This window comes from Oncorhynchus kisutch, linkage group LG4, assembly GCF_002021735.2.
Source record: "Oncorhynchus kisutch isolate 150728-3 linkage group LG4, Okis_V2, whole genome shotgun sequence".
In the NCBI taxonomy this organism is placed as follows: domain Eukaryota; kingdom Metazoa; phylum Chordata; class Actinopteri; order Salmoniformes; family Salmonidae; genus Oncorhynchus; species Oncorhynchus kisutch.
In genome coordinates this window covers 4,368,210-4,389,236 of record NC_034177.2, presented here as the reverse complement: position 1 = coordinate 4,389,236, position 21,027 = coordinate 4,368,210, and the positions used below count along the sequence as shown (strand labels likewise).

The following is a 21,027-nucleotide window of genomic DNA, read 5'->3' as shown; positions in this document are numbered from 1 at the left end:
TGGCTGCTACTGTCTGGCTATCTGGCTGCTACTGCCTGGCTGGCTGCTGCCTGGCTGGCTGCTACTGCCTGGCTGGCTGGCTGCTACTGCCTGGTTGGCTGGTTGCTACTGGCTGGCTGGCTGCTACAGCCCGGCTGGCAAGCTGCTACTGCCTGGTTGGCTGGCTGCTACTGGCTGGCTGGCTGCTACTGGCTGGCTGGCTGGCTGCTACTGGCTGGCTGGCTGCTACTGGCTGGCTGGCTGCTACTGCCTGGCTGGCTGCTACTGCCTGGCTGGCTGCTACTGCCTGGCTGCCTGGCTGTCTTGCTGGTTGCTACTGCCTGGATGGCTGCTACTGCCTGGCTGGCTGGCTGTCTTGCTGGTTGCTACTGCCTGGCTGTGTTGCTGGTTGCTACTGCCTGGCTGGCTGGCTGCCTATCTGGCTGCTACTGCCTGGCTGGCTGGCTGCTACTGCCTGGCTGCCTGGCTGTCTTGCTGGCTGCTACTGCCTGGCTGCCTGGCTGTCTTGCTGGCTGCTACTGCCTGGCTGCCTGCCTGGCTGGCTGGTTGCTACTGCCTAGCTGGCTGCTACTGCCTGTCTGGCTGGATGGCTGATACTGACTGGCTGGCTGCTACTGCCTTCCTGGCTGGCTGGCTGCTACTGCCTGGCTGGCTGGCTGCTACTGCCTGCCTGGCTTGCTGGCTGGCTGCCACAGCCTGGCTCTCTGGCTGCTACAGCCTGGCTGGCTGCTACTGCCTGGTTGGCTGGCTGCTACTGGCTGGCTGGCTGGCTGCTACTGGCTGGCTGGCTGCTACTGGCTGGCTGGCTGCTACTGGCTGGCTGGCTGGCTGCTACTGGCTGGCTGGTTGGCTGGCTGCTACTGCCTGGCTGGTTGGCTGCTACTGCCTGGCTGGCTGGCTGCTACAGCCTGGCTGGCTGGCTGCTACTGGCTGGCTGGCTGGCTGCTACTGGCTGACTGCTACTGGCTGGCTGCTACTGGTTGGCTGACTGGCTGCTGCCTGGCTGGCTGGCTGCTACTGCCTGGCTGGCTGGCTGCTACTGCCTGGCTGGCTGCTACTGCCTGGCTGGCTGGCTGTCTTGCTGGTTTCTACTGCCTGGCTGGCTGCTTGCCTGGCTGCTACTGCCTGTCTGGCTGGATGGCTGATACTGACTGGCTGGCTGCTACTGCCTGCCTGGCTGGCTGGCTGCTACTGCCTGCCTGGCTGGCTGCTACAGCCTGGCTGGCTGGCTGCTACAGCCTGGCTGGCCGCTACAGCCAGGCTGGCTGGCTGGCCGCTACAGCCAGGCTGGCTGGCTGCTACAGCCTGGTTGGCTGGCTGCTACTGGCTGGCTGGCTGGCTGCTACTGGCTGGCTGGCTGGCTGCTACTGGCTGGCTGGCAGCTACTGGCTGGCTGACTGGCTGCTACTGGCTGGCTGGTTGGCTGGCTGCCTCTGCCTGGCTGGTTGGCTTGCTGGTTGCTACGGCCTGCCTGGCTGGATGGCTGCTACTGCCTGGCTGGCTGAATTGCTGGTTGCTACTGCCTGCCTGGCTGGCTGCTACTGCCTGGCTGGCTGGCTGCTACTGCCTGGCTGGCTGAATTGCTGGCTGCTACTGCCTGCCTGGCTGGCTGCTACTGCCTGGCTGGCTGGCTGCTACTGCCTGGCTGGCTGAATTGCTGGTTGCTACTGCCTGGCTTGCTGAATTGCTGGTTGCTACTGCCTGGCTGGCTGAATTGCTGGTTGCTACTGCCTGCCTGGCTGGCTGCTACTGCCTGGCTGGCTGGTTGCTACTGCCTGGCTGGCTGAATTGCTGGTTGCTACTGCCTGCCTGGCTGGCTGCTACTGCCTGGCTGGCTGGTTGCTACTGCCTGGCTGGCTGAATTGCTGGTTGCTACTGCCTGGCTGGCTGGCTGCTACTGCCTGGCTGGCTGGTTGCTACTGCCTGGCTGGCTGGCTGCTACTGCCTGGCTGGCTGGTTGCTACTGCCTGGCTGGCTGAATTGCTGGTTGCTACTGCCTGGCTGGCTGGCTGCTACTGCCTGGCTGGCTGAATTGCTGGTTGCTACTGCCTGGCTGGCTGAATTGCTGGTTGCTACTGCCTGGCTGGCTGGCTGCTATTGCCTGGCTGGCTGAATTGCTGGTTGCTACTGCCTGGCTGGCTGGTTGCTACTGCCTGGCTGGCTGAATTGCTGGCTGCTACTGCCTGGCTGGCTGGTTGCTACTGCCTGGCTGGCTGGTTGCTACTGCCTGGCTGGCTGGTTGCTACTGCCTGGCTGGCTGAATTGCTGGCTGCTACTGCCTGGCTGGCTGGTTGCTACTGCCTGGCTGGCTGAATTGCTGGTTGCTACTGCCTGGCTGGCTGAATTGCTGGCTGCTACTGCCTGGCTGGCTGAATTGCTGGCTGCTACTGCCTGGCTGGCTGAATTGCTGGTTGCTACTGCCTGGCTGGCTGAATTGCTGGTTGCTACTGCCTGGCTGGCTGCTACTGCCTGGCTGGCTGAATTGCTGGTTGCTACTGCCTGGCTGGCTGGTTGCTACTGCCTGGCTGGCTGGTTGCTACTGCCTGGCTGGCTGGCTGCTACTGCCTGGCTGGCTGGCTGCTACTGCCTGGCTGGCTGGTTGCTACTGCCTGGCTGGCTGGCTGCTACTGCCTGGCTGGCTGGTTGCTACTGCCTGGCTGGCTGGCTGCTACTGCCTGGCTGGCTGGCTGCTACTGCCTGGCTGGCTGGTTGCTACTGCCTGGCTGGCTGGCTGCTACTGCCTGGCTGGCTGGCTGCTACTGCCTGGCTGGCTGGCTGCTACTGCCTGGCTGGCTGGGCGGAGATCAGATTATTATTTTAAGGAATCAAAGAAAATATTAATATACAAAGAAACTGTTCTATCATAGTAATTTAATGTTTTTCTACTGATATCGTTTAGGCTTTGTAACGTTATATTTAATTATCAAATCCAAAATATTATTATTTTTAACGAATCGAACCAAAACTGATCCGACTTCAAAAAGACCTAATCGCTCAGCACTACCCCCTATTCCCTATATAGTGCACTACTTTAGACCAGAGCCCTATTCTCTATATAGTGCACTACTTTAGACCAGAGCCCTATTCCCTATATAGTGCACTACTTTAGACCAGAGCCCTATTCCCTATATAGTGCACTACTTTAGACCAGAGCCCTATTCCCTATATAGTGCACTACTTTAGACCAGAGCCCTATTCCCTATATAGTGCACTACTTTAGACCAGAGCCCTATTCCCTATATAGTGCACTACTTTAGACCAGAGCCCTATTCCCTATATAGTGCACTACTTTAGACCAGAGCCCTATTCCCTATATAGTGCACTACTTTAGACCAGAGCCCTATTCCCTATATAGTACACTACTTTAGACCAGAGCCCTATTCCCTATATAGTACACTACTTTAGACCAGAGCCCTATTCCCTATATAGTACACTACTTTAGACCAGAGCCCTATTCCCTATATAGTACACTACTTTAGACCAGAACCCTATTCCCTATATAGTGCACTACTTTAGACCAGAGCCCTATGGCACCCTATCCCCTATATAGTGCACTACCTTTGCTCTGGTCAACAGTAGTGAACGGTTTTGTGAATTTGAGGCCTAGTATGTCAGGAAATGGTCTTTTCCACTCAGCAGGGAAAACTCTAGAATTACAGGATAATATTATGACATCCTGCATTGTGAGAGGTTACCACGTTAACGTCCCAAATGGCACGCTTCCCTAGTTCCCTAGTGCACTTCTTTTGACCAGGGTGCCATAGGGGCTCTGGTTAAAAGCAGTGCACTATGTAGGGAATATAAAGGGAATGAGGAAGAGGTATTTGGCATTACAGGCCATGATTTTTTACCCTGGAGCCTCAACATAAACTTAACTTTCTGATTGACGGGCAATATCCCTGTTTTTTTTGTTTTTTTGTGTTACTGTGTGATATAGGATTACCGTACGGTGAATAATAATTTAGATCTGGTGAACGTTTGACCCTCTCCTTCCCTAATCGGAAAGCCTGGTGTCGTCTATGAACAAACACAGCACAGAAAAAAAGAAGGGGGTCGGGTTATTGTCATGAATCTTGTTCTGAAGGCAGATATATATGCAGAGTTGTAACTAGCTGGCACAGATACAAATGTCAATCAAATCTGAATGTTAAACCTAACCTTAACCTTAACCGCAACCACACTGCTAACCTTAGATTAAGCTAATATTTTGTTTTCATTCATCTTTATGATATAGCCAAATTTTGACTTTGCAGCTGGACTATCTAGCGAAAATCGCTCAGTTCTGCCTTCAGGGCAAAGATACGTGACAATAAACTTCAACCTATTAAAAAAAGGGACGCCTCACAACACGTTAAACCAATCAAATGCGTTGCTGGGCGGAACTTAGAGGACTAATCTGAGCTCCACGATTTACGATGGAGTTGAGTGGCTGAAAATGATCGACGTCACATACTGATTCCAGCAGAACAGTTGTGTGTATTATGTGAAATATCAAATGTACATAAATATTCAGACCATTTACACAGTTCTTTGTCCTGTGTTTTTGGAGTCTCGCCTATTCCTCTCAGCAGATCCTCTCAATCTCTGTCAGGTTGGATGGGGAGCGCTACTGCACAGCTATTTTCAGATCTCTCCAGAGTTCAATCGGGTTCAAGTCCGGGCTCTGGCTGGGCCACTCAAGGACATTCAAAGACTCCCGCGTTGCCTTGGCTGTGTGCTTAGGGTCATTGTCCTGTTGGAAGGTGAACCTTTGCCCCAGTCTGAGGTCCTGAGCGCTCTGGAGCAGGTTTTCATCAAGGATCTCCCTGTACTTTGCTATTTTCATCTTTCCTTCCATCCTGACTAGTCTCCGAGTCCCTGCCGCTGAAAAACATCCCCCCCAGCATGATGCTGCCACCGCCATACTTCACCATAGGGATGGTGCCAGGTTTCCTCCAGACGTGACATGGCATTCATGCCATAGAGAGTTCAATCTTGGTTTCATCAGACCAGAGAATCTTGTTTCTCATGGTTTGAGAGTCTTTAGGTGACTTTTGGAAAACTTCAAGTGTGCTGTCATGTGCCTTTTACTCTCTACCATAAAGGCCTGATTGGTGGAGTGCTACAGAGATGGTTGTCCTTCTGGAAGGTTCTCCCGTCTCCACAGAGGAACTCTAGAGCTCAGTCCGAGTGACCATCGGGTTCTTGGTCACCTCCCTGACCAAGGCCCTTCTCCCCTGATTGCTCAGTTTGGCCGGGCGGCCAGCACTCAGAAGAGTCTTGGTTGTTCCAAACTTCTCCATTTAAGAATGATGGAGGCCACTATGTTCTTGGGGACCTTCAATGCAGCAGAAATGTTTTGGTACCCTTTCCCCAGATCTGTGCCTCGACACAATCCTGTCTCTGAGCTCTACAGACAATTCCTTCGACCTCATGGCTTGGTTTTTGCTGTGGGACCTTATATAGACAGGTGTGTGCCTTTCCAAATCATGTCCAATCAATTGAATTTACCACAGGTGGACTCCAATCAAGTTGTATAAACATATCAAGGATCAATGGAAACAGGATAAACCTGAGCCCGATTTCTAGTCTCATAGCAAATGGTCTGAGTACTTATGCATTCACTACCCTAAGTTTGTAAAAGCCTTGGTTTCATGCATGTTAACATTAGAAGCCTACTCCTTAAGTTTGTTTTACTCACTTATTTAGCACACTCTGCCGTGTCTGAATCCTGGCTTGAGAAAACCACCAAAAACTCTGAAATCTCCATCCCTAACTATAACATTTTCCGCCAAGATAGAACTGCCAAAGGGGGCTGTGTTGCAATCTACTGTCTTACTATCCAGGTCTGTACCCAAACAATTTGAGCTTCTACTTCTAAAATACACCTTTCCAGAAACAAGTCTCTCACTGTTGCCGCTTGCTATAGACCACCCTCTGCCCCCAGCTGTGCCCTCTACACCATATGTGAATTGATTGCCCCCCATCTATCTTCTGAGCCTGTGCTACTAGGTGACCTAAACTGAGACATGCTTAACAACCCGGCCATCCTACAATCTAAGCTTGATGCCCTCAATTTCACACAAATGATAAATGAACCTACCAGGTACAACCCCAAATCCGTAAACACGGGCACCCTCATAGATATCATCCTAACTAATTCGCCCTCCAAATACACCTCTGCTGTTTTCAATCAAGATCTCAGCGATCACTGCCTCATTGCCTGCATCCGTAATGGGTCTGCGAACAAACAACCACCCCTCATCACTGTCAAACGCTCCCTAAAACACTTCTGCGTTCAGCCCTTTCTAATCGACCTGGCCCGGGTATCCTGGAATGACATTGACCTCATACCGTCAGTAGAGGATGCCTGGTTATTCTTTAAAAGTGCCTTCCTCACCCTCTTAAATAAGCATGCCCCGTTCAAAAAATGTAGAACTAGGAACATATATATCCCTTGGTTCACTCCAGAGCTGTCTGCCCTTGACCAGCATAAAAACATCCTGTGGCGTTCTGCATTAGCATCGAATAGCAGCTTTTCAGCAACTTTTCAGAGAAGTCAGGAACAAGTATACACAGGCAGTTAGGAAAGCAAAGGCTAGCTTTTTCAAACAGAAATGTGCATCCTGTAGTACAAACTCAAAAGTTCTGGGATACTGTAAAGTCCATGGAGAATAAGAGCCTCCCAGCTGCCCACTGAGGCTAGGAAACACTGTCACCACTGATAAATCCACTATAATTGAGATTTTCAATAAGCATTTCTCTATGGCTGGCCATGCTTTCCACCTGGCTACCCCTACCCCGGTCAACTGCCCGGCACCCTCCACAGCAACACGCTAAAGCCCCCACTATTTCTCCTTCACCCAAATCCAGATAGCTGATGTTCTGAAAGAGCTGCTAAACTGACCATCCTACCGATCCTTGACTTCAGTGATGTCATCTATACAATAGCCTCCAACACTCTACTCAGCAAATTGGATGCAGTCTATCACAGTGCCATCCATTTTGTCACCAAAGCCCCATACACTACCCACCACTGCGACCTGTACGCTCTCGTTGGTTGGCCCTCGCTTCATTCTCGTCTCCCAACCCACTGGCTACAGGTCATCTACATGTCTCTGCTAGGTAAAACCCCGGCTTATCTTAGCTCACTGGTCACCATAGCGGCACCTTCTCGTCGCAAGCGCTCCAGCAGGTATATCTCACTGGTCAAAGCCAATTCCTCCTTTGGTCGCCTTTCCTTCCAGTTCTCTGCTGCCAATGATTGGAACGAACTGCAAAAATCACTGAAGCTGGAGACTCATATTTCCCTCACATCTCCCTCACTAGCTTTAAGCACCAGCTGTCAGAGCAGCTCACAGATCACTGCAACTGTACATAGCCCATCTGTAAACAGCCCATCTATCTACCTCATCTCCATATTGTATTTATTTATTTATCTTGCTCCTTTGCACCCCAGTATCTCTACTTGTACACTCATCTTCTGCACATCTATCACTCCAGTGTTTAATTGCTATATTGTAATGGCCTATTTATTGCTTTTCTCCCTTATCTTACCTCATTTGCACATATTATATATACTTTTTATTTTTATTTCATTTAAATTTCTACTGTATTTCTACTGTATTACTGACTGTATGTTTGTTTATTCCATGTGTAACTCTGTGTTGTTGTTTACTCCATGTGTAACTCTGTGTTGTTGTTTACTCCATGTGTAACTCTGTGTTGTTGTTTATTCCATGTGTAACTCTGTGTTGTTGTTTACTCCATGTGTAACTCTGTGTTGTTGTTTACTCCATGTGTAACTCTGTGTTGTTGTTTATTCCATGTGTAACTCTGTGTTGTTGTTTACTCCATGTGTAACTCTGTGTTGTTGTTTACTCCATGTGTAACTCTGTGTTGTTGTTTACTCCATGTGTAACTCTGTGTTGTTGTTTATTCCATGTGTAACTCTGTGTTGTTGTTTACTCCATGTGTAACTCTGTGTTGTTGTTTACTCCATGTGTAACTCTGTGTTGTTGTTTACTCCATGTGTAACTCTGTGTTGTTGTTTATTCCATGTGTAACTCTGTGTTGTTGTTTACTCCATGTGTAACTCTGTGTTGTTGTTTACTCCATGTGTAACTCTGTGTTGTTGTTTACTCCATGTGTAACTCTGTGTTGTTGTTTACTCCATGTGTAACTCTGTGTTGTTGTTTACTCCATGTGTAACTCTGTGTTGTTGTTTATTCCATGTGTAACTCTGTGTTGTTGTTTACTCCATGTGTAACTCTGTGTTGTTGTTTGTGTCGCACTGCTTTGCTTTATCTTGGCCAGGTCGCAGTTGCAAATGAGAACTTGTTCTCAACTTGTCTACCTGGTTAAATAAAGGGTTAGGGTTATATATATAAATACCTGGTTAAATAAAGGAGAAATAAAATAAATAAAAAACACTGTCTGTGTTGGTGGACCATTTCAGTTTGTCTGTGATGTGCCTAGAAATGTAAAACTTTCCATCTTTTACACTGCTGTCCCTTCGATGTGGACAGGGGGCTTCTCCCTCTGCTGTTTCCCAAAGCCCACGATCATCTCCTTTGTTTTGTTGACATTGAGTGAGAGGTTGTTTTCCTGACACCACACTGAGTGCCCTCACCTCCTCGATGTAGGCTGTATTGTCGTTGTTGGTAATCAAGCCCACTAAGAGGCTGAAGAAATTTAGCTTTGTCAGCCAAAACCCCGACAAACTTTTACAGATGCACAATCGAGAGCCTCCTGTCACAGCCTGGTACGGCAACTGCATCACCGGGGGCAAACTACCTGCCCTGCAGGACACCTACAGCACCCGATGTCACAGGAAGGCCAAAAAGATCATCAAGGACAACAACCACCTGAGCCACTGCCTGTTCACCCCACTATCATCCAGAAGTCAGTACAGGTGCATCAAAGCTGGGACCGAGAGACAGAAAAACAGCTTCTATCTCAAGGCCATCAGACTGTTAAACAGCTTCTATCTCAAGGCCATCAGACTGTTAAACAGCTTCTATCTCAAGGTCATCAGACTGTTAAACAGCTTCTATCTCAAGGCCATCAGACTGTTAAACAGCTTCTATCTCAAGGTCATCAGACTGTTAAACAGCTTCTATCTCAAGGCCATCAGACTGTTAAACAACAATCACTAACTCAGAGAGGTTGCTGCCTACATTGAGACACAATCACTGGACACTTTAATAAATGGATCACTAGTCACTTTAAATAATGTCACATTAATAATGTTTACATATCATATTACTCATATCACATACTCTATTGAGACCCAATCATTGGCCACTTTAATAAATGTGATAATGCCTCTTTAATACTGTTTACATATCTTACATTACTCATCTCATATGTATATATTGTATTTTATACCATCTACTGCACCTTGCTTATGCCGCTCGGCCGTCGCTCATCCATATACTTATATGTCCATGTTCTCATTCACCCCTTTAGATTTGTGTGTATTAGGTAGTTGTTGGGGAATTGTTAAATTACTTGTTAGATATTACTGCACTGTTGGAACTAGAAGCACAAGCATTATCACTACACTCGCATTAACATCTTTACTGAACACTTTACGAATGCACTATTTCTGTGTCAGTTACCAGGTCTATGTCAGTCTGTAGTTGGTGGTTGTGATGTCTCTGTGTCAGTTACCAGGTCTCTGTCAGTCTGTAGTTGTGATGTCTCTGTGTCAGTTACCAGGTCTATGTCAGTCTGTAGTTGGTGGTTGTGATGTCTCTGTGTCAGTTACCAGGTCTATGTCAGTCTGTAGTTGGTGGTTGTGATGTCTCTGTGTCAGTTACCAGGTCTATGTCAGTCTGTAGTTGGTGGTTGTGATGTCTCTGTGTCAGTTACCAGGTCTCTGTCAGTCTGTAGTTGTGATGTCTCTGTGTCAGTTAGCAGGTCAGTCTGTGGTTGTGATGTCTCTGTGTCAATTACCAGGTCCCTGTCAGTCTGTGGTTGTGATGTATCTGTGTCAGTTACCAGGTCAGTCTGTGGTTGTGATGTCTCTGTGTCAGTTAGCAGGTCTCTGTGTCAGTTAGCAGGTGGTTGTGATGTCTCTGTGTCAGTTACCAGGTCCCTGTCAGTCTGTGGTTGTGATGTATCTGTGTCAGTTACCAGGTCAGTCTGTGGTTGTGATGTCTCTGTGTCAGTTACCAGGTCCCTGTCAGTCTGTGGTTGTGATGTCTCTGTGTCAGTTAGCAGGTCAGTCTGTGGTTGGTGGTTGTGATGTCTCTGTGTCAGTTAGCAGGTCAGTCTGTGGTTGTGATGTGTATCAGTTAGCAGGTCAGTCTGTGGTTGTGATGTGTATCAGTTAGCAGGTCAGTCTGTGGTTGTGATGTGTGTCAGTTAGCAGGTCAGTCTGTGGTTGTGATGTGTGTCAGTTAGCAGGTCTGTCTGTGGTTGTGATTTCTCTGTGTCAGTTAGCAGGTCAGTCTGTGGTTGTGATGTCTCTGTGTCAGTTAGCAGGTCAGTCTGTGGTTGTGATGTGTATCAGTTAGCAGGTCAGTCTGTGGTTGTGATGTGTATCAGTTAGCAGGTCAGTCTGTGGTTGTGATGTGTATCAGTTAGCAGGTCAGTCTGGGGTTGTGATGTCTCTGTATCAGTTAGCAGGTCAGTCTGTGGTTGTGATGTCTCTGTGTCAGTTAGCAGGTCAGTCTGTGGTTGTGATGTCTCTGTGTCAGTTAGCAGGTCAGTCTGTGGTTGTGATGTGTATCAGTTAGCAGGTCAGTCTGTGGTTGTGATGTGTATCAGTTAGCAGGTCAGTCTGTGGTTGTGATGTCTCTGTGTCAGTTAGCAGGTCAGTCTGTGGTTATGATCAAATCAAATCAAATCAAATGTATTTATATAGCCCTTCGTACATCAGCTGATATCTCAAAGTGCTGTACAGAAACCCAGCCTAAAACCCCAAACAGCAAGCAATGCAGGTGTAGAAGCACGGTGGCTAGGAAAAACTCCCTAGAAAGGCCAATACCTAGGAAGAAACCTAGAGAGGAACCAGGCTATGTGGGGTGGCCAGTCCTCTTCTGGCTGTGCCGGGTGGAGATTATAACAGAACATGGCCAAGATGTTCAAATGTTCATAAATGACCAGCATGGTCGAATAATAATAAGGCAGAACAGTTGAAACTGGAGCAGCAGCACAGTCAGGTGGAAGTTGAAACTGGAGCAGCAGCATGGCCAGGTGGACTGGGGACAGCAAGGAGTCATCATGTCAGGTAGTCCTGGGGCATGGTCCTAGGGCTCAGGTCAGTTGAAACTGGAACAGCAGCATGGCCAGGTGGACTGGGGTCAGCAAGGAGTCATCATGTCAGGTAGTCCTGGGGCATGGTCCTAGGGCTCAGGTCCTCCGAGAGAGAGAAAGAAAGAGAGAAGGAGAGAATTAGAGAACGCACACTTAGATTCACACAGGACACCGAATAGGACAGGAGAAGTACTCCAGATATAACAAACTGACCCCAGCCCCCCGACACATAAACTACTGCAGAATAAATACTGGAGGCTGAGACAGAAGGGGTCAGGAGACACTGTGGCCCCATCCGAGGACACCCCCGGACAGGGCCAAACAGGAAGGATGTCTCTGTGTCAGTTAGCAGGTCAGTCTGTAGTTGTGATGTGTGTCAGTTAGCAGGTCAGTCTGTGGTTGTGATGTCTCTGTGTCAGTTAGCAGGTCAGTCTGTGGTTGTGATGTCTCTGTGTCAGTTAGCAGGTCAGTCTGTGGTTGTGATGTCTCTGTATCAGTTAGCAGGTCAGTCTGTGGTTGTGATATCTCTGTGTCAGTTAGCAGGTCAGTCTGTGGTTGTGATGTGTGTCAGTTAGCAGGTCAGTCTGTGGTTGTGATGTGTATCAGTTAGCAGGTCAGTCTGTGGTTGTGATGTGTGTCAGTTAGCAGGTCAGTCTGTGGTTGTGATGTGTGTCAGTTAGCAGGTCAGTCTGTGGTTGTGATGTGTGTCAGTTAGCAGGTCAGTCTGTGGTTGTGATGTCTATGACGTGTTCCTGTGTTTATGCCCAGGTTAATAAGCAGGTCCAGTCCTTGTCCGACCAACTGACTTCCAGCCGTAGAGAGCTGGACAGCAAGGCTGTGGCCCTACAGAGGGCACATCATGACAGAGAGGATGTGGCCAAGGACAAGGCCAGTCTGGGGGTCCAGCTGACTGCCGTTGACCGCAGGGCATGGGGCCTGGAACAGGAGCTGGCGATTCTCAGGTAAGGCAGTGTGTGTTTGGGTGTGGGGAGGGAGGGAGGGAGTGTGGTTATGTGGGTCTGGTTCTTTCTTGTGCAGAACAGTACCATAGCGTGTGTCGTTGTGTAAAAAGACGTTTCAGGTTGGGTTTTATTGACGGAGTATACCAACCGTGGTTCATTGAATTTTACTGCTTCATGTACCTATAGGGTTTCAACGGTCCTATTTTCAGAGCCCTAACCTCTTTACCACACTGTGTGTGTGTGTGTGTGTGTGTTATTGTAATGCAGCAGATGAAAAATTAACTCACTCTCTCTCTCTCTCTCTCTCTCTCTCTCTCTCTCTCTCTCTCTCTCTCTCTCTCTCTCTCTCTCTGTCGTTCTCGCTCTCAATTCAAATCAATTCAATTCCAGGGGCTTTATTGGCATGGGACAGACATGTTAACATTGCCAAAGCAAGTGAAGTAGATGAAATCTAATTGTGTTGCTGTCCTGGCTTTTTGCAGTCTGTTTGTGTTTGTGAACAGAGCCCCAGGATCAGCTTGCTTAGGGGACTCTTCACCAGGTTCATTTCTCTGTAGGTGATGGCTTTGTTATGGAAGGTTTGGGAATCGCTTCCTTTTAGGTGGTTGTAGAATTGAACGGCTCTTTTCTGAATTTGGATAATTAGTGGGTATCGGCCTAATTCTGTTCTGCATGCATTATATGCTCTGCATGCAGAGTCTTCATTTGGTGTTTGTCCCATTTTGTGAGTTCTTGGTTGAATTCTTGGTCACAACCATAAATGGCAATGTGTTCTATAACTGATTCAAGTATTTTTAGGCAAAGGTATGTATAGTTTTTTGTGTGCTCTAGGGCAACGGTATCTGGACCTTTTCTGGTACACCATTATTTTGGTCTTACTGAGATTCACTGTCAGGGCCCAGGTCTGTCAGAATCTGTGCAGAAGATCTAGGTGCTGCTGTAGGCCCTCCTTGGTTGGTGACAGAAGCACCAGATCATCAGCAAACAGTAGAGATTTGACTTCTGTGTGATGTAGGGTGTGGCCGGGTGCTGCAGACTGTTCTAGTGCCCGCGCCAATTCGTTGATATGTATGTTGAAGAGGGTGGGGCTTAAGCTGCATCCCTGTCTCACCCCACGGCCCTGTGTGAAGAAATTTGTGTTTTTTGCCAATTTTAACTGCACACTTGTTGTTTGTGTACATGGATTTTATAATGTTGTATGTTTTGCCCCCAATACCACTTTCCATCAATTTGTATAGCAGACCCTCATGCCAAATTGAGTCGAAGGCTTTTTGAAATCAACAAAGTATGAGAAGACTTTGCCTTTGTTTTGGTTTGTTTGGTTGTCAATTAGGGTGTGCAGGGTGAATACATGGTCTGTTGTATGGTAATTTGGTAAAAAGCCAATTTGACATTTGCTCAGTACATTGTTTTCACTGAGGAAATGTACGAGTCTGCTGTTAATGATAATGCAGAGGATTTTCCCAAGGTTGCTGTTGATGCATATTCCACGGTAGTTATTGGTGTCAAATTTGTCTCCACTTTTGTGGATTGGGGTGATCAGTCCTTGGTTCCAAATATTGGGGAAGATGCAAGAGCCAAGGATGATTTCAAAGAGTTTTAGTTTAGCCAATTGGAATTTGTTGTCTGTATATTTGATCATTTCATTGAGGATACCATCAACACCACAGGCCTTTTTGGGTTGGAGGGTTTGTATTTTGTCCTGTAGCTCATTCAATGTAATTGGAGAATCCAGTGGGTTCTGGTAGTCTTTAATAGTTGATTCTAAGACTTGTTTTTGATCTTTGTTATAGGGCCAAAACGATTGGAGAAGTGGCTTACCCATACATCTCCATTTTGGATAGATAATTCTTTTTTTATTTTTTATTTTAGGTATTTTCCAATTTTCCCAGACGTGGTTAGAGTCCATGGATTCTTCAATTACATTGGGATGATTTCTGACATGCTGTTCCTTCTTTTTCCGTAGTGTATTTCTGTATTGTTTTAGTGATTCACCATAGTGAAAGCGTAGACTCAGGTTTTCGGTTGGACAGGTTTCATCAATTTCTTTCTTAGGTTTTTTGCATTCTTCATCAAACCATTTGTCATTGTTGTTAAATTTAAGTTTTCTGTTCCACATTTATAGATTTGATAGGGACGCTGAGAGGTCAAATATACAGTTAAGATTTTCTACTGTGATTTTGCTGTGATCTGATAGGGGTGTCAGTGGACTGACTGTGAACGCTCTGAGAGACTCTGGGTTGAGGTCAGTGATAAAGTAGTCTACAGTACTACTGCCAAGAGATGAGCTATAGGTGTACCTACCATAGGAGTCCCCTCGAAGCCTACCATTGACAATGTACATACCCAGCGTGCGACAGAGCTGCAGGAGTTGTGACCTGTTTTTGTTGGTTATGTTGTCGTAGTTGTGTCTAGGGGGGCATATGGGGGAGGGGATGCTGTCACCTCCAGGTAGGTGTTTGTCCCCCTGTGTGCTGAGGGTGTCAGGTTCGTGTCCAGTTCTGGCATTTAGGTCGCCACAGACTAGTACTGGGCCTGGAAATGATAGATTTCCCCCTCCAGGATGGAGAAGCTGTCTTCGTTAAAGTATGGGGATTCTAGTGGGGGGATATAGGTAGCACACAGGAGGACATTTTTCTCTGTTAAGATAATTTCCTTTTGAATTTCTAGTCAGATGTAAAATGTTCCTGTTTTGATTAATTTAATAGAGTGGGTTAAGTCTGCTCTTTATCAAATTAGCATACCCCCTGAGTCTCTTCCCTGTTTCACACCTGGTAGTTTGGTGGATGGAACTACCAGCTCTCTCTCTCTCTCTCTCTCTCTGTCGTTCTCTCTCTCTCTCTCTCTCTCTCTCTCTCTCTCTCTGTCATTCTCTCTCGCTCTCTCTCTGTCGTTCTCTCTCTCTCTAATTCAATAAATGCTTAATTCTCTCTGTATGTGCTGTCTGTCAGAGCGGAGAAGGAGTCTCTAGAGACGTGTGTCTTTGAGGGTCAGGAGCTAGTGTCCTCTCTGGAGGGGGAGAGGAACCGACTGGAGGTGGAGCGAAGCACCCTAACGATGGCTGACGAGGACCTGACGCGTGAGTACAAACACACCCACGTGCTGTCCTCCTGCTGTCCTCCTGCTGTCCTCCTGCTGTTCACCTGCTGTCCTCCTACTGTCCTCCTGCTGTCCTCCTGCTGTTCACTTGCTGTCCTCCTGCTGTCCTCCTACTGTCCTCCTGCTGTTCACCTGCTGTCCTCCTGCTGTCCTCCTGCTGTCCTCCTGCTGTTCACCTGCTGTCCTCCTGCTGTCCTCCTGCTGTCCTCCTGCTGTCCTCCTGCTGTCCTCCTACTGTCCTCCTGCTGTCCTTCTGCTGTTCACCTGCTGTCATCCTACTGTCCTCCTGCTGTCCTCCTGCGGTCCTCCTGCTGTTCACCTGCTGTCCTCCTGCTGTCCTCCTGCTGTTCACCTGCTGTCCTCCTACTGTCCTCCTGCTGTCCTCCTGCTGTTCACCTGCTGTCCTCCTACTGTCCTCCTGCTGTCGTCCTGCTGTCCTCCTGATGTTCACCTGCTGTCCTCCTACTGTCCTCCTGCTGTCCTCCTGTTGTCCTCCTGTTGTTCACCTGCTGTCGTCCTGCTGTCCTCCTACTGTCCTCCTGCTGTCCTCCTGCTGTTCACCTGCTGTCGTCCTGCTGTCCTCCTGCTGTCCTCCTGCTGTCCTCCTGCTGTCCTCCTGTTGTTCACCTGCTGTCCTCCTGCTGTCCTCCTACTGTCCTCCTGCTGTCCTCCTGCTGTTCACCTGCTGTTGTCCTGCTGTCCTCCTACTGTCCTCCTACTGTCCTCCTGCTGTCCTCCTGTTGTTCACCTGCTGTCGTCCTGCTGTTCACCTGCTGTCGTCCTGCTGTCCTCCTACTGTCCTCCTGCTGTCCTCCTGCTGTCCTCCTACTGTCCTCCTGCTGTCCTCCTACTATCCACCTGCTGTCCTCCTGCTGTCCTCCTGCTGTCCTCCTGCTGTCCTCCTACTGTCCTCCTGCTGTCCTCCTGCTGTTCACCTGCTGTCCTCCTGCTGTTCACCTGCTGTCCTCCTGCTGTCCTCCTACTGTTCACCTGCTGTCCTCCTGCTGTTCACCTGCTGTCCTCCTGCTGTCCTCCTGCTGTCCTCTTGCTGTCCTCCTGCTGTTCACATGCTGTCCTCCTGCTGTCCTCCTACTGTCTTCCTGCTGTCCTCCTGCTGTTCACCTGCTGTCCTCCTGCTGTTCAAAAGCAAGTGAATAAGAGATAATAAACAAAGGTGAAATAAACAATACAAATTAACAGTCAACATTACACTCACAAAAGTTCCAAGAGAATAAAGACATTACAAATGTCATATTATGTCTATATACAGGGTTGTAATGATGTACAAATAGTTAAAGTACAAAAGGGAAAATCAATAAACATAAATATGGGTTGTATTTACAATGGTGTTTGTTCTTCACTGGTTGCCCTTTTCTTGTGGCAACAGGTCACACATCTTGCTGCTGTGATGTCACACTGTGATGTCACCCTGTAGATTTGGGAGTTTATCAAAATCGTGTTTGTTTTCGAATTCTTTGAGGATCTGTGTAATCTGAGGGAAATATGTGTCTGTAATATGGTCATACATTTGGCAGGAGGTTAGGAAGTGCAGCTCAGTTTCCACCTCATTTTGTGGGCAGTGAGCACATAGCCTGTCTTCTCTTGAGAGCCATGTCTGCCTACGGCGGCCTTTCTCAATTGCAAGGCTATGCTCACTGAGTCTGTACATAGTCAAAGCTTTCCTTAAATTTGGGTCAGTCACAGTGGTCAGGTATTCTACCACTGTGTACTCTCTGTTTAGGGCCAAATAGCATTCTAGTCTGCTCTGTTTTTTGGTAAATTCTTTCCAATGTGTTAAGTAATTATCTTTTTGTTCTCATGATTTGGTTGGGTCTAATTGTGTTGCTGTCCTGTGGCTCTGTGGGGTGTGTTTGTGTTTGTGAACAGAGCCCCAGGACCAGCTTGCTTAAGGGACTCTTCTCCAGGTTCATCTCTCTGTAGGTGATGGGTTTGTTATGGAAGGTTTGGGAATCGCTTCCTTTTAGGTGGTTGTAGAATTTAATGTCTCTTTTCTGGATTTTGATCATTAGTGAGTATTGGCCTAATTCTGCTCTGCATGCATTATTTGGTGTTTTACGTTGTACACGGAGGATATTTTTGCAGGATATTGCATGCAGAGTCTCAATTTGGTGTTTGTCCCATTTTGTGAATTCTTGGTTGGTGAGCGGACCCCAGACCTCACAACCATAAAGGGCAATGGGCTCTATGACTGATTCAAGTATTTTTAGCCAGATCCTAATTGATATGTTGAAATATATGTTCCTTTTGATGGGATAGAATGCCCTTCTTGTCTTGTCTCTCAGATCGTTCACAGCTTTGTAGAATTGACCTCTGGCGCTGATGTTTAGGCCGAGGTAGGTATAGTTTTTTTGTGTGCTCTAGGGCAATGGTGTCTAGATGGAATTTGTATTTGTGGTCCTGGCGACTGGACCTTTTTTGGAACGCCATTATTTTTGTTTTACTGAGATTTACTGTCAGGGCCCAGGTCTGGCAGAATCTATTACAGAAGATCTAGGTTTTGCTGTAGGCCCTCCTTGGTTGGGGACAGAAGCACCAGATGGTCAGCAAACAGTAGATATTTGACTTCAGATTATACCTACCGGAGTTACACAGTACTGTTGAAACGTACATCTATCTACTTGCTATGGGCTTCACTGTTATTAGCTTCATGAATCGACATTTGGACCAGCCGATGTCAGCCCCATGAGCATGCTGAGTCTGACAGCCCAGTGGGTCGATGAGGATTTTGTACTGAGGAAAACCACATTGGTTAAGAATGTGCTGGTTGTCATACCGCTGCTACCATTTCAATAATATTTTGAGAACATGTATGAAACTTGGAAACATGAACATACATCTAGCGCCATTCGAACCAACTGACTGGAGAAATAAGCTCATCAACTGTGTCTGCAGCAGACGTGATACCCTCTGTCATGGCATTGAAACGCCTGCTCAACTAAACTGCCCACACAGACTGTGGTGTTAACTTACAAAAGCATTCGAGGCTGGGAACAAGCTATTCGGTGGCATTCTCTCTTTAATGTGTCGTCACCATGCTGGATGCTAGGTACAAGGACCGCTACTTCTTTAACAGGCATTCTCTCTTTACTGTGTCGCCACCATGCTGGATGCTAGGTACAAGGACCGCTACTTCTTTAACAGGCATTCTCTCTGAGCCTCTTTACTGTGTCATCACCATGCTCGATGCTAGGTACAAGGACCGCTACTTCTTTAACAGGCATTCTCTCTGAGCCTCTTTACTGTGTCTCCACCATGCTCAATGCTAGGTACAAGGACCGCTACTTCTTTAACAGGCATTCTCTCTTTACTGTGTCGTCACCATGCTCAATGCTAGGTACAAGGACCGCTACTTCTTTAACAGGCATTCTCTCTTTACTGTGTCGTCACCATGCTCGATGCTAGGTACAAGGACCGCTACTTCTTTAACAGGCATTCTCTCTTTACCGTGTCGTCACCATGCTCGATGCTAGGTACAAGGACCGCTACTTCTTTAACAGGCATTCTCTCTTTACTGTGTCGCCACCATGCTCGATGCTAGGTACAAGGACCGCTACTTCTTTAACAGGCATTCTCTCTTTACTGTGTCGCCACCATGCTCAATGCTAGGTACAAGGACCGCTACTTCTTTAACAGGCATTCTCTCTTTACTGTGTCGTCACTATGCTCGATGCTAGGTACAAGGACCACTACTTTGATGCAGACAAGAAACAGGGTTTACATGAAATGTTACATACACAGCTGGACAAGATGGAAACGGACACAGTGACAGTGAAGCACCGAGGAAGAGAGGATACGGACAGACACAGCTGGACAAGATGGAAACGGACACAGTGACAGTGAAGCACCGAGGAAGAGAGGATACGGGCAGACACAGCTGGAAATTCACTGCTTGTCATGTATGATGAAATCCTGGTTGAGAATGAAACGACTGAACAAATGAACAATGAAACAGCACAGCAAATAAGTAAAAGAAATATAGTATTTTGTTTTGATTGTACAGTAAATGCCAAAAAAATTACGTTTTGGTGTGTGAGTGTGTGTAACCTTTATTTAACTAGGCAAGTCAGTTAAAGGAAGAGGAAGCTTGTTGGAACACTAAGAAAGCTTTGTTGTAGAGTGTTTAACACAAAATCCGGGGAGGGTCCGGATGAGTATAAGACTGTATCATCTGCATATAAATGGATGAGAGATCTTCCTACTGCCTAAGCTATGTTGTTGATGTAAGTTGAGAAGAGGTTGGGGCCTAGGATCAAACCTTGGGGTACTCCATTGGTGACAAGCAGTGGCTGAGACAGCAGATGTTCTGACTTTATACACTGCAGTCTTTGAGAGAGATAGTTAGCGAACCAGGCCAAAGACCCCTCAGAGACACCAATGCTCCTTAGCTGGACCACAAGAATGGAATGGTCTAGCGTATCAAAAACTTTGGCCAAGTCAATGAAAATAGCAGCACAGCATTTCTTATAATCAAGAGCAATGGTGACATCACTGAGGACCTTTAAGGTTGTAGTGACACATCCATAACCTGAGCGGAAACCAGATTGCATACCTGAGAGAATACTATCGACATCAGGAAAGCCAGTCGGTTGATTATTGACAAGTTTTTCCAACACTTTTGATAAACAGGGCAAAAATAGAAATTGGCCAATAACAGTTAGGATCAACTTGATCTCCCCCTCTAAATAAAGGATGGACAGTGGCTCCCTTCCAAGCAATGGGAACCTCCGCAGAGAGGAGAGACATGTTAAAAAGGTCAGAGAGAGGCTTGGCAATGATGGGGGCAGCAACCTTAAAGAAGAAAGGGTCTAAACCATCTGACCCAGATGTTTTTGGGTCATATTTAACTTCTTGCGTCGAGCCATCCCGGATCCGGGATCGTGAATACAGCCTCAAGCTCATTACCATAACGCAACGTTAACTATTCATGAAAATCGCAAATGAAATGAAATTAATATGCTAGCTCTCAAGCTTAGCCTTTTGTTAACAACACTGTCATCTCAGATTTTCAAAATATGCTTCTCAACCATAGCAAAACAAGCATTTGTGTAACAGCTAGCCCAGCTATTCAGGCAACATTTTCACAAAAACCAGAAAATCATTCAAATAAAATCATTACCTTTGAAGAACTTCAGATGTTTTCAATGAGGAGACTCTATGTTAGATAGCAAATGCTCAGTTTTTCCTGAAAGATGATTTGTTTAGGAGAAATTGCTCCGTTTGGTGCGTCACGTTTGGCTACCAAAAAAAAACGAAAATTCAGTCTTCAAAACGCCTAACTTTTTTCCAAATTAACTCCATAATATCGACTGAAACATGGTAAACGTTGTTTAGAATCAATCCTCAAGGTGTTTTTCACATATCTCTTCATGATATATCGTTCGTTGAAAGCCTCCTCTCTCCTCTCAATCACTGGATGACTGCGTGCAGCTTGTAGATTACGCACCAATTTAGACAAAGGACACCGGGCGGACCCCTGGTAAATGTAGTCTCTTATGGCCAATCTTCCAATGATATGCCTACAAATACGTCACAATGCTGCAGACACCTTGAAGAAACTATAGAAAGGGCAGGCTCATTCCCGGCGCATTCACAGCCATATAAGGAGACAATGGAAAACAGAGCTTCAGAAATTCTGCCCATTTCTTGGTTGAAGTTTCATCTTGGTTTCGCCTGTAGCATGAGTTCTGTGGCACTCACAGAT

The 21,027-nt window shown here is 47.2% G+C and overlaps 1 protein-coding gene across 1 annotated transcript in view; it reads left to right on the top strand.

The window, feature by feature from the left end:
- Window positions 1-21,027, top strand: part of crocc2 (ciliary rootlet coiled-coil, rootletin family member 2) — a 182,574-nt gene that overhangs the window by 89,714 nt on the left and 71,833 nt on the right. Inside the window, exons 18-19 of the mRNA XM_031822324.1 lie at window positions 12,013-12,206; window positions 15,158-15,285. Of these exons, the coding sequence (XP_031678184.1) occupies window positions 12,013-12,206; window positions 15,158-15,285 (322 nt within the window). The remainder of the gene's footprint in view (window positions 1-12,012; window positions 12,207-15,157; window positions 15,286-21,027) is intronic.